General features: G+C 41.6%; 1 protein-coding gene across 6 annotated transcripts in view; it reads right to left on the bottom strand.

Annotated features, from left to right (window-relative positions):
- The window catches only part of rnf213a (ring finger protein 213a), a 30,970-nt gene that overhangs the window by 13,106 nt on the left and 5,126 nt on the right, over positions 1-12,738 (bottom strand). For 4 of the 6 annotated variants that reach the window (XM_034142893.1, XM_034142895.1, XM_034142898.1 and 1 more), the window contains 25 exons: positions 12,567-12,715; positions 12,306-12,473; positions 11,716-11,921; positions 11,300-11,589; positions 10,944-11,203; positions 10,649-10,864; positions 10,379-10,568; positions 10,233-10,288; positions 9,870-10,041; positions 9,621-9,779; positions 9,405-9,503; positions 9,198-9,320; positions 8,907-9,090; positions 8,532-8,705; positions 8,251-8,403; positions 7,549-8,168; positions 7,268-7,427; positions 6,958-7,175; positions 6,529-6,666; positions 6,249-6,413; positions 4,767-6,051; positions 4,477-4,658; positions 4,204-4,359; positions 493-4,101; positions 277-401 (listed from right to left, as the gene is read on the bottom strand). In XM_034142893.1, the coding sequence (XP_033998784.1) occupies positions 277-401; positions 493-4,101; positions 4,204-4,359; positions 4,477-4,658; positions 4,767-6,051; positions 6,249-6,413; positions 6,529-6,666; positions 6,958-7,175; positions 7,268-7,427; positions 7,549-8,168; positions 8,251-8,403; positions 8,532-8,705; positions 8,907-9,090; positions 9,198-9,320; positions 9,405-9,503; positions 9,621-9,779; positions 9,870-10,041; positions 10,233-10,288; positions 10,379-10,568; positions 10,649-10,864; positions 10,944-11,203; positions 11,300-11,589; positions 11,716-11,921; positions 12,306-12,473; positions 12,567-12,715 (9,257 nt within the window). The remainder of the gene's footprint in view (positions 1-276; positions 402-492; positions 4,102-4,203; positions 4,360-4,476; positions 4,659-4,766; positions 6,052-6,248; positions 6,414-6,528; positions 6,667-6,957; positions 7,176-7,267; positions 7,428-7,548; positions 8,169-8,250; positions 8,404-8,531; positions 8,706-8,906; positions 9,091-9,197; positions 9,321-9,404; positions 9,504-9,620; positions 9,780-9,869; positions 10,042-10,232; positions 10,289-10,378; positions 10,569-10,648; positions 10,865-10,943; positions 11,204-11,299; positions 11,590-11,715; positions 11,922-12,305; positions 12,474-12,566; positions 12,716-12,738) is intronic. The other 2 variants (XM_034142897.1, XM_034142899.1) reach the window with 1 other exon arrangement.

Here is a 12,738-nt window from a genome sequence, read left to right as displayed (position 1 = left end):
AAAATGGCCACAGCCATATGTCCAGATATTATGAACCTGTTAGTCAAGATATTGATTAACAGTCATGTTGGAGCAGTTTCATTTCGAAAAGAAAAATGTTTCTCCTTTGTATTGTTTTTTTACAACTTACCGTACCATTATTAAGAAGAACATTTACTTTCTGCATAATTGTGTTTACTCGATGAGAATACCAACACGTTTCAGGTTATTTCAGTTTAACAGAGCCACATCTTTTAGAAAATCTAAACTAATACATTTCTCAAAATATCAACAAACCTAATTTTCTTCAGGAACGAGTACTCCGTGTCAAACTGCTGGAGTGACAGAAGCTCAACACTATTCAACACTTGTTCTAGTGTATCAAGGTCAGAAGCTGTCAGAAGTCTGGAGAATGTCGTCACCTGTGGTTTGAAATGAGAAGTATTAAGGCCTTATAAATGCTTGCGAGCATGTATTTGAAACCACTATAACAACATAACAATTTTAGGTTACCTCTGTGAAGAAGGAGTGGCAATGGACTTCCTGCATTGTGTGTGCAAGAATGAAGTCGGCTAAGCAGCTGTTATTCTGCTCTTCGAAGTAAACTCTGGCCAGATTTTCACTCTCCACTTTGGGAAGGCCTGTGCAGTCCAACCGCACAACTGAGTCTGGTGTGGCACATCTGAGCAGTATGAGTTTTGCCTCGTCCAGTACTCTCCTCTCAGGATCTGAAATGTCCAAACTGCCCTTCTGCGTTTCCACAACTTGTAGTACCACTGAAGCACATGTGTCTGAGTGGTAGCCGATAAAGACGTCTGGCGGTTGGTACTTGTAAGCCTGAGCTGCTGTTGCGTGTTGATTGCTGAGAGAGACAAAGAGTCTCAACCATCCCTCCAGTTCTTTCGCAATCTTCGTCTGCTCGGTTTTAAGGACAGTGTGGATGTCCATGTAATGTTTCTCCAGCCTGTTGATGAGAGGTATTGGAAACTGTTTGTAGACAACCTCTCTTTCCTCAATGACAATCAGCCGGAAGTCCCTGTGCACCCGACATTTCACACGGTGGGTTCCCAGTCCAAGATCCACATATTTCTGTCCTCCCAACCAAACATAGTATTGGTTGAGGGCATCGTACAGGCTTTCATAGAGGTTTTGCAAGTTTAGGAGAACAACCGTTTGACCTGTCTCCATGCAGACCTTTACTCTGTTGATGTTGCGGCAGATTTGGGTGTACTCTTGGTCTTTTGGGAAACTGGATCCAAAGATTATTTCTGGCTGACCATTTTCTGAAAAGAAGGATTGCTGCAAGATTTGTAGCGCTGCATAGTTTTTTGTCAGTACCAGCAGGTAACGACATTCTTCTTGTCCAACCGACTGAATGTTTTCTTTGACAAACTCAATGGCACTGATGTTATCCAGGTCCTGTGGAAAATTCAGTCTTTTGGTAAAGACGGAAACTGCGTCAACATCATCCTTTCCACTGAAATTTCTCAACACTGCCTTTATGGTTTCTTCTGGAGTGGGCTTCCTTTGAGAAGCCTTGGCCACTGCAAAAATCATCTTAATCAAGCTGTAATAGTCACGTAGGCCAAAAAAGCCTTTGCCTTTTTTGTGGCAGATGTTCAAGTAGGCTCTTGCAAAGGGCTGGAATAAATCCCTGACTTTCTCCAAAACCATTGCATCGGATTTGCATATGCCTTTAGCACTCTCAATGAGTTCCCTCTCATCAGGGTCACCACGGGAGACAAAAATGCCTCTGTTCATCTTTGCAGGGTCCAAAGCCCAGTTTGAGATGCCAATGAATCCAACCTTTTTGTGTGGTAGTGGCTCATCATCAATGCATCCCTCTTCTAGCAGTGGATGGAGGGTTTTCAGTGGCATTTTTGGAGAGTCCTCAGCCAGCCCAATCTCATCAAGAACCACAACTGAAATGTACTCCGCCAGGTTCTTCCCTTCCTGGAAGCGTCCGCATTGTTTGAATGTATTAATGATGCCTTCTGGTGTTGAATGAGGGCTACACTGGAAGGAGACCAAATGGATTTGTTTAAACCCTTTGTAGAGATCTGAATGAGCAGCTTGGCCCTGCATTGCATCAGCCACAAGAGTTTTAGACAGAGATTTTGAACTGCCAGGTTTCCCAACTAGGAAGAGAGGGATTTTGAGCTCAATGCAGATGACCATCATGAAGACATTCTCTTTCAGTGCACTGTTTCTCGCAATGGTATCCCCCATTGGAACACCGCTCAAAAGCAAATCCTGCATTAGTGTGATTTCCTGCATGACTTTTTCTGGGCTGTATTGTGTTGGTAGGCTTTTGCTGATTTTCTGTCTGTATTTGTCCTTTTTCTCTAAGCAGGCATGGTAGCACACTCCAATGGCCATGACTAGAGACCAGAGAACAGGGTCTCTGACCTCCTGCTGTCTGTGATGCCTTTCATTCTTCTCAGCTTTCTGTTTACTCTCAAAATCTTTAAGCTCTGCAAACAACTTGATGTGGTTGTCGTAGAACCAAACAAAAGACTGCATGCAGCGTTCGACATCTCTCAGGCTGACAAAGCTGCATTCATCCTTTTTTGTCCGCATGTACTTCTGTGAAGCTGAGAGGACATCAGTGATGCACTTGATGCAAGTTTGAGGAATGGCCTTTTTTTCAACCACTCTTTGCACAATCTGCTGGATGTATATTCTCTCTGTTTGATCGTTTAACTGTCCAAAGTCCCACACCAGAGGAATCATGCTTGGTGGTAATGCTTGAACTCTGTAGACTAACTGGCGGAGGGGAATGGACCCAAGCTTTTCATCTGACTCTTCAGCCCGAACTCTGTACCCAAGGCCGGCAGATTCTAACCTCTGAATCATCTCATCCGTGTGCTTTCGGTAAGGGTTGCATGCTGCAATGATCTGCAATCCACAGTCGGATGTCAAACTTTCCCCCTTGACCGTCTTGTCACAGAGGACCTCCTTAATACTGCTAATGGCATCGGTTGTGTTGGCTTCATCAAAAAAGAGAACAGATTCAAATCCATAGTCTCCCTTGTTGATAGAAGCAAGGTCTTGAGCTTCTCTGATCTTGGTGTAAATCATCTCAGAAGTTGTGCCCCCATGCACCTTGACCAGTTTCATGTTCTCAGTGGCCACTCCACTCCTTCGCAACTCACAAAGGAATTTAATGAGCCTCGTCTTACCACAACCCGTCTCTCCCATGATAATGACAGGGATGCCACACCTGAAGCGCATATGGATTGCTAACATCTTCAGTATGTTATCAGTGGTAAGCTCATAGGTTTCATCAGGGTCAAGGGGCCACTGGATACCAAGAACATTGCAGAGTCGCTCTATTTTCTCTCCTCTTGGAAGGAGATCAAAGTCCATGTTGAACGGGACTCTCTGTAGTTTGAGGCCTTCATACAATGTATTTGTCATGACATTCTTTTTTATCACCCTTCCAGAAGTGGGATCGATGGCATCAACAGAGTTCGGGCCATTGGGCACAAGATGGAAGCCAATAAAGGTCATGGACACATGGTCATCATTAAAGAAGATGTATGGATGTGGTTCGGTTTCCCATCTCTTTCTGATCAGAAAAGGAGCCAAGTCTTCGTCTTTGACACCAGTCATGTCCATCTGCAGCCTGCCAGGACTCTGGTCAGAGATGCTTAGTGATGGAGTGGCAAAGTCTTTTGCCATCAGAATCATGAAGTCCACCACAAAGGTTTTGAAACCAGTCAATCCAGTGTCTCCTGTTAACTCAGGGTCACAAAAGACGGATGACTCGCAGTCTTTCAGCTGAAGATTGAGGAACCATGCGAAATTTCTCAGCTCTGCCCAGGATGGATCCATCATTCCACAGAACATGAGAAGCATCTGAAGGCATTCAACCTGTGACCCTTCAACATCCTGGTATTTGAACAAATCAAGATCATTGTGGTTATGAAACCGTGTGAGATACTGGTATGGCCGCTGAAAGGCTGCACTCCTGTATTCTTCTTCATCCATTAGTGGTTCTTCATTGGTCTCAAAAGAAGGATCACCTTGCTTCTTGATCTCCAACATTAGCACTTCTTTGGGTGGTCGGCAGAAAATATTTGGAAACACACCTGTGAATGTGCTTTTCAAAGTTTCGGCCTATGCAGAAAAAGAGAAAATAGAACACATAAAGCATCGGCAACGGTTTAAGAATCAGATGATGAATTATTAGCATAATTCCCAAAAAGTGAAAAGTCTTACCTGCCGTGAAACATTTCTAGTTGACATGACAGTCGGCTCTAACATCTCAATGAGATACAGCTGCTTGTCACTGCACTTCCACGTCTTTCCCTCAGAGTCCATCAAATAGCGCAGGATCAACAATTTGAAAAGAAACTCATGGAGACCTTTCTGCACCTTTTGAATCACATAAAACATAGCCCAATTAACCTTATATGTAAGCTTTCGAGTTACTAAATATTTATTAGGCAATATTAAACCAAGATAAGCATTAAGATTAAGATTCATATTTACCGATGATGTGACGTCAAAATGGAACATCGTGAGTTCTTCACCTTTGGGGGTGTTCAACAAAGATTGAAGGATGACATTCTCGTCAACATTTGGTTCGATCAGGCGAATGCATTTCATCATTGATGGCTTTTTGGTGGAGTGTTTCAGTTTTTCATACAGCCTCTTGATGTAGAGAGATTTGCCTGCATTTAAAAAGAAAGTTTTTATTATGGGTATTAATACTCTTAAGAGTTTCCTTAAGTTCACCATCATCATTTTGAAACAGCTGAGTACTGTACACATGTACTAACCAACACCAGCCCTTTTGGATGACACAACACCGACGCGCAGGCGGTCTTTGAACACAGCTGCAGCGCTGCACTGATCTGCTGGAACAACGTAGTGTTTGTGGAGGTATCTCTCGATCCCGTCCAATGGCTCCTGGGGAACCATGTGCAATCTGTACTGGCTGAAGGCTGAAGGAAGATAGGCATGTTCTCTTTCAGAGCTGCAGATGAGGACAAGTCTATAGTCTTTTCGGCTCTGCATTTTCCTTCTCTGAAAAAAGTTCTCAACTTTAGAGCTCACATCATAAGTGAGCAGATCTCCGTACAGCAGAGTGTATATCTTCTGTCCCCTGTACCCTTGGCTGAGACAGCGTCTGAGGAATAGCTCCACCTGTTCGTACGATGTTGAGGAGTTGCACAGAAGGACTTCATCATAGGTGGGAAGTGACTCTGCTTCACTACTCATGTAAATGGAGATGCAAGATGTCAACACCTCATCGTGCGGGCAAACAATGAGGTTTGGATTTCCGGCGGCCATGCCTTTGGGTAGCTGCCTCAGTATAAGATGTCTGGTGTCATCATCAGAAATGTCTTCATCACTCTCATCTTCTTCACTATCTTCTTCTTTGTTGGCTAGTAATTCCAACAGTCTTCCAAGACTATGTATATCAAGAATGTGTGGAAGATACGTTGTCATGTCTTTCATATAAGCATTCCATATCTGATAGAATATTTGCACACCATTTGCTCGGACCACAAGACTGAGAGAATCCATCTCATTGGCAACGTCTGTGTCTCCCAGCTCACTTGTTGGCACGATAACAAAAGTCTGAAACTCAATTTCTTCATTTTGCTCTGGTGGTTTGGTGAGGATCTCATACTGGAGTGTATGCCAGACCTGCCTCAAGTCTGAAGCTGTGCAATTTGGCTTGACAAATGAGAGCATCATGAGAACTTGGTCCTCAATTTGGGCCACATTTTGCTGAGTCAACTGGCTGCAGAGGTAGACAATCTGTTCGGCTGTGTAGTAGTTCAGGTAGTAATGCTCGGACCTCTGTTTGTCCACAAAGTTCATCCAATAATCTAGGCATTTCTCAATTTTCTTGCAAAATTTAGGAAGCTGCTCTACTATGCTGCCCTCCACAATGACAACACTGAGAACACTGCCCAGGTTGAAGTCCATCATAATGCTGGGTTCCTTACTGCTCAAACTGCAGTTGATCTGTGCTTCCCAGTGCCTGAAAAGAGGATTCCCAGCAGTGTAGAGGGCAATGAATGCCTCAGCTAGTCTTTGAACACTAGCAAAAACCTGAAAAATAAATACAAACCTATCGTCAGATTATACATTGCATCATCTTTTGTATGTACTTGGTAATCAGGAGACATACTGTATATGGTATATTCAATATTTTTAAGAAATGTGTTAAACTTTGAAAGATAGGAAAAACTGAATAAAAAAATATTATAGGATTGTTATTATTATTATTATTATTATTATTATTATACCTCTGCAAAATGATCAACTTCATTCTGCCCTTGATCCCCTTTGCCAGACATGAGCATAAGTTTGTTCTGCAGCTCTCGAAGGTCCTCAAGAGAATAGCAGCGCATCCTCTGACCCTCATCATTCTCCTCTGGAATATGCAGCTTCAAGGCGGAGTCAAGACTCAACTGGAACGAAAAACAGAAATATAATCTCATACATAATTCTGTAGGAACTTTCTCAGAGACAACCTCTGTACTTCATGCATGTAAGGTTGCTATCATCTTGGATTTTGTTATTTACCTTTTTTACATTTTGTGCACTGATGAGGTAGATACCCTTGCTGTTGATGGCTGATGCTAAGGAAAGAGATGACAGCTCCACCGATCCATGACTGTCCTTCACAGTCTTCAGCCATTCCAAATGCCGTGCACTGTCCCGCTAAAAAATAAGATAAGATTGGCAATGTGCTGATTAATATTCCGTTTCTATAACAAATACTTGGGGTTAACCCAATTAGCCTAACCGTATGATAAAAACTTTCACACGAGTGTTTGTAGTTACTGTTTGCAATCGCTATTATTATTTTATGTCAGAGGATTGTCTAATTCAAAAAATTTGAAACTAAGTAAATTGTACAATAACAACAGAGAAACAATGTCAACACGGGTTATTTTTAACACAAGTAAGTTTTAAGCTTTAATATTTCAGAAGAAGTATTGGCTTTCTCACCAGTTTATCTGGTAGTTTGCTGTCATTCTTCAAAGCTTTCCAGAGCTTCTCGAGCACGTCTTTGAAGATGTTGAAACCAGCATCTTGTTTGAGCTCATAAAGCATTGAAGAATATCCTTGGACAGCATCATGGAAGCAGGCGACACGATCCACATCCATGTCATTCTCTCCCGCAGAGATAGAAGCCAGGTCAACGAACACCTTCAACTCATTGATATCTGAAAGCAAATAATAATTGTTTTAGCTAATTTGCCTGAATCAGCAATAAAAGCCTTGTTAATACAGCATATTGTAACTGTTCTTACTGTACCTTCAAGTGAATCTTTAACCCAGTTTACAAAGTGTCCTCGGAGTCCCAGCTCCTGCAGGCACAGTCTGCGAGCCTCAGTGATGTCCACCAGCACTTTCTTTGCCTGGATCAAGTGATTGTCAATCCGATTGAGCGGCTCGTTCTGGAAGTCTGCATGGCTCTGAAGGGAGAAGAATGTGAAAAGACAATATTAAAAAAATACATATACCCGTATTGATTTTCACATACATGTAATGTGGAATCTTTGTTGGGTGCAATATACTTAGTTCATAGCCACTTACAACTTCAGTGAGTGTCTCCAGAACCCTGAAGTCCCCCTGGAGACAAAGCGCCTCTTTGACCTTCATGATAATTTGAGCCGAGGCCACAGCTAGATGAAGTTCGTGATACTGCTCGATCTGTTGAACCCTGCTGTGGATCCACTGTTTGTCAGTGGATTTATCAATTCTGCACATGATGTCCAGGTCCTTTGCAAGCTCTTCGTACCTGCCCTTGTAATCATGGAAAAGCTGGTTTACCTCCTCGAGCCTTATACTGCTATTCTTCAGACGAGTGTAGATGCCTTTGTATTCATCATAGCAAGGCTCGAAAATGTCATTGTGTATCATTTCTGGTGTTGCATTAATGTCCGCTATTTGAAGTGCACCAGGGTCGGCGTCTGCCATTTCTTCTGCAACCATGAGTTTGGCTTGATTCTCCCAACACACTTTGAATATATGACTGTCTCTGAAGGTGAACAGGATCTCGCCCATGTTTTTGATTTCTTCACCCAGATTAAAGTAGGTGACAACACCCGCTTTAGGTGTGGCCAGCTGTTCAAATGGATGAACCTCCATAAAATCGTTCAGCGGCATCGATTCCACGTTCACCTGGTTTCTCTTTTCCATGTCCTCAAGATCAACTGTCATGGAAATTAAATAAGCATACGTTAACTCTGCTGCAACTATGATAAGGAAACCAAACAGAAGGATTTTCCACCATACCTGTCATATGTTCCCCAAGTTTGTGGCTCATTGTTAAGACAATGTCCACAAGCTCCTTCTCATGGTACACATCGTTCAATTCAGCCTCTCTGCATTGTAACAGTCTCCTCATTTTGTCATTATCCCTGTATTGTTCATTCTCAGAGAGGCATTCTGTATAAATATCAATTCAAACACACACATCTCAAGGTTACTATTATGCTTGCACAATGAAATGAAATAGCATTTTTGAGGGGTTATTTTTTTTTTTAATAAATGTGATGTGAAGCAGACTGTTTTACCAATCTTCAGCAGATCTAAGAAGGCGGTTTTCCTGTCCAAAATGATTTTCAGCAGGCTGGTCTTTATGGTTCCATGGACCAGTTGATTGTTGATGGCTGTGAATGATGATATTGCAATGGCGATTTGGTCCCTGGCATCTTGAGAGAGTTCATTGATCAGCTTTTCATCTGCGCCTGCAATTAGAGAAATGATATGGCAATTTTTTGTCTAAAACCACATAAATATTCTAATGCTTGTCTTTTGCCATGAGGTCATTAAGTGAGTCTATTTCTGTTAGCTGGCTTTTTTTACAAGTATATTAAACCTCATAACTCTACAGATTTCTATTTGGTGTGTGCATGTTTAAATTGGTTTATATATTCAAGAGGAGATACCATGTAGTTTGAAATAGTCTTTGGCGGCAGTCCAGGAGAGTAGGTGCTGAAGGACCAATTGTTCATCTTCCTGATATTTTCCATGACGGTCCTTTGGCCAGGATTTCTCGATAATGGCTGATATGAGTTTCCCGAACTTCCAGTTTACCTTGAACTTCTCCAACAGCTTCCCCTCAGACTTAGTCTACAATATGAGGAAAAACATTACTGTGAATCTTTTATATCCGGCCAGGACTGTAATAAAACAGGGAACCAATATAATAGGTTATAGATTTTAAGAAGTTGTCAAACCTGGCATAAAGATGTAACAGCCTCAAGAGCACACCTCTCGACACTAGCAGCAACGAGTGGATAGGATTTACTGAGTTCCTCTATCTTTGTGCAGTAAAACTCAGTTTGATCCACAGCAGATTCCTAAAAGCAAATGCATGGAGAATATAGTAAATATGTGTTGTTTACCGAAAATGAACAGTGATGTGTAAAATAAGTATCACTTACCAGTTTGTATTTGCCCTCAAAATCCATTGTGAATGTCTCTCTCCATACTTGTGTGCAATCTTTATCCTTGAATTGGATGGACATGATGTTGTTCCACATCTGTTAAACACAATCACACAGAAGAAAACATGTCAAACTTTCTCTACTGATGATTGGTTGTGAGCATCCATCTGTACATTTTGTGTTTCATTAAAAAAAATTTAAAAAACTGCTCACTTCTGTTTCTGCTGTGGCTTCAACTCTGGTGTACATGGAGAACATTGCCCTGTTGAGCAGACGCTGTCTGTAGTATCGACTGATCCAGCCTCTCATAATGTCCTTCGCCTGAGAGATCCAGTCTTTTACATATTGCTGCTCTTTTTCTCCTTCTCCTTGCTACATGAGAAATAATAGTACAGTATTTGATATAACCAAGATTCAATCATGTATAAAATGTTATTTGCCCAAACAATTCACTTCACATACCTGTGGATTGTTACAATGAACAAAGTCTGACACTGATGCAACCAGATTCATGCAAATGACAGGAATATCCGGGTAGCTCTGGGTATATGCCGGTTTGACTCCTTTGCAGAGCTTGTCTAACAGTTTCACTGCTGTTTCAAGGCACTCTTTCCTATACGCCTCGGTGAACAAACTATAATAAAGCAAAATAAAGAAAACAAGGTTAAAGCACCAGAATTAATAAAGATAACCTGTCATATACTCATTTGATTCAAATGTTATGCACAGCAAAATAGTTATTCAAAAATATGGAAAGAACAAAGCACAAGTCTTAAAATATGAACTATCAATTTCAAACGCACTGAATTCAGAAAGGAAAATTACCTGTATTTTTCTTCGACAAGATTTCCTTGGATATGTGAGAGAATGTGAGATACTTCCTGAAAAGCAGAAATCCAAAAACACTAATTAATTTTGTGAAACTTGCTAAAACCCTGAAATTAATTATTTTGATTAGTTTACCACTTCACCTGGTAGTTACTGCTCGTAATATCCAGAGGAGCCTTGTTAGTGAAAACATGAAGCATGTCCAAAAGCTCAATGTCAATGAGGTTACACTCCATCAGATCATCCAATGGGATCAGGAACATGCAGGATCGCACAAAAAGTGCATCCACTTCCATCAAGTGACTGTGGCTTTTCATCAGATTCACTAGAGACCTAAAAAAAAGACGATTAAATAAAATGCATGTACAGCAATATCTATTCTGAGTAAAAGCACTGGAAGATCGGACTCTTACTTCCTGTCTTGACTGCCCATGTATGATAATGAGGTGCCAATGTCAAGGCCTTCCAAACCTGCCCAGGCTGAACCATACTTTGAGTTTCCAGAAGTTGGTACTTCAAAGGGCTTCGTGTTGCCTTTGAGAAGGTGGAGGAGCGGCAGGACCAGAATCCATCGAGGCATTCCTGCTGTTTTCACAGCTTTTATCAGATACACCAACATATCTGTCAGACTACAACAAAGAAAATAGTATGAGCATCTGAATAGAAAAGCGTATTTGGCTGCTCTTAAATTTGTAGATCGCTACCTACTTTTTGTTGAGAATAGCGACATCCTGAGAAAACTCTGCCCAGTAACCGAGAAACTCTTCTTTGTTCCGTTTGGGTAAACAGAGCATATTGCAGAGCTGATTGAGTTCACCATGTTCCAGTCTGAGTTTATGCTGTCTCCATACATATAGCATGATCACAGCTGCTCTCATGCGATCCTGAGTGTAGAGCATCTCCCCACCTCCATCCTTCCTCAGAGGAATAACCTTTGTCAGCATGAATTCTTTCAGCATCCTTCTCACCTTGGAAATTATACCAGAGAAGCAGAGGTAAGGAGTAAGATGGTCTAGCCATAACTGGGGGCATGCAGTATCTTTACACAATGATTATGAACTTACATCCTCTTCCCCATATTCTAAGGAGAGCCACTTCTTTTGTTTTTCTTCATACACAAAAGGATCTCCATAAACTTGACAGAACTGATTCAGCTGGATCAAAAAACTTCTCAAATTTATATCAGTCCAGCTCCTGAGAAGATCAAATATGGACTCCAGCATGATGTTCCCTGCGATCTCTCTGCCTTCAATCAGATTCTTCCTTTGGTCAGGCCAGAAAGTTTCTTTAATGCGCTTCAGCACGTTCTTCGATGGCTCGGCACAAATGATGTCATCATATTGATGCCAGTCCCCTTTACAAAACGAGAAACAACAGAAATGTTATGCGTGTAAAGTAAATACATCATAATATGATAATCAAATACCATTTGCATGCAGCAACTATGATTACAAATAGACCAAGTGAAGGTTACATTTACCGTCGTCAGTGACAAGGCCGGGTTTCACAAACAAACACCTGTTGGTAATCTGGTGAGTAGAATCCAGTTTGTATATGTACTCATGCTCGTATTTGTCCTTTTTTTTGTTATAGACAACATATTTGTACGGTATTGACACAGATACAGCTTCCGTTTTCTTTGTAGGCAGCCTGCCCTCAACCAGAAAACCATGTTCTCCAAGATCCCTGTGAAAGAAGACAAGAAAGTGAAATGTATGGGGCGTTAAGTCAGTGAGATATGACAATAAGAGCAGGCAAGTCTCTCAATTAACATATCAAATTCACATCCATATTTCCCTCTGCCTCTGAGTGGGGCAGTTTAATTCTAGATACAGCTAGTTTGTATACAACATATACAAACCACGCTGCATAATTATGTGTAGTATGTATGCTTGCAATGATTGGGTGGGGAACATGTATTTTTTCAAATTAGCAAATAAATTCTAAAGAAACTCAAGATTAGATATCTAAGTGATTTTTTGGATTAATTCATGTTTAATAAGCCCATATATTAGGCCACCATCTGATCTTAATTGACGATGCACCCAAGAATAAGCGTAAGCATAATACCTGGCCACAGACAGCTCAACTGCATTTTCGTTCCATGTTCCAATGGAGCGCCCAGCCCTGATGAAGATAAGATCTTCTGCAGGATCAAATTTGAAATCCTTTGAGAGAACTGCATGAAAGTAAATTGTGAGTCTGTCCCGTGCAGCAATGTTCTTGTTCCTGGTCAGCCTGAAAAGCAAAAACAAATAAAAAGAGATTATATAACACACATAAAACTGATCCAAAGCAAATGTGTGCCATTGTGTGAGAGAGCTTCTTCACCTTTCGGGGGGCGGCTCATCATGGGTGCTGGGCTCCTTGCTGTCCTGTTTACTTCCCTTGTCGGGGGTCTGTTTTGCCGTCGAGTCGCTGCCAGACTGCTGAACCCCCAGGGTCTGCTCCGCGTCGACGCTGGAGCCTGTGGGGTCAGCCTGGAAAAAGTAGCATTAAACAC

Source organism: Trematomus bernacchii, unplaced genomic scaffold (assembly GCF_902827165.1).
Source record: "Trematomus bernacchii unplaced genomic scaffold, fTreBer1.1, whole genome shotgun sequence".
Lineage (NCBI taxonomy): Eukaryota > Metazoa > Chordata > Actinopteri > Perciformes > Nototheniidae > Trematomus > Trematomus bernacchii.
Note: the sequence above shows the minus strand (reverse complement) of the source record. Positions and strands in the feature narration are given on the sequence as shown.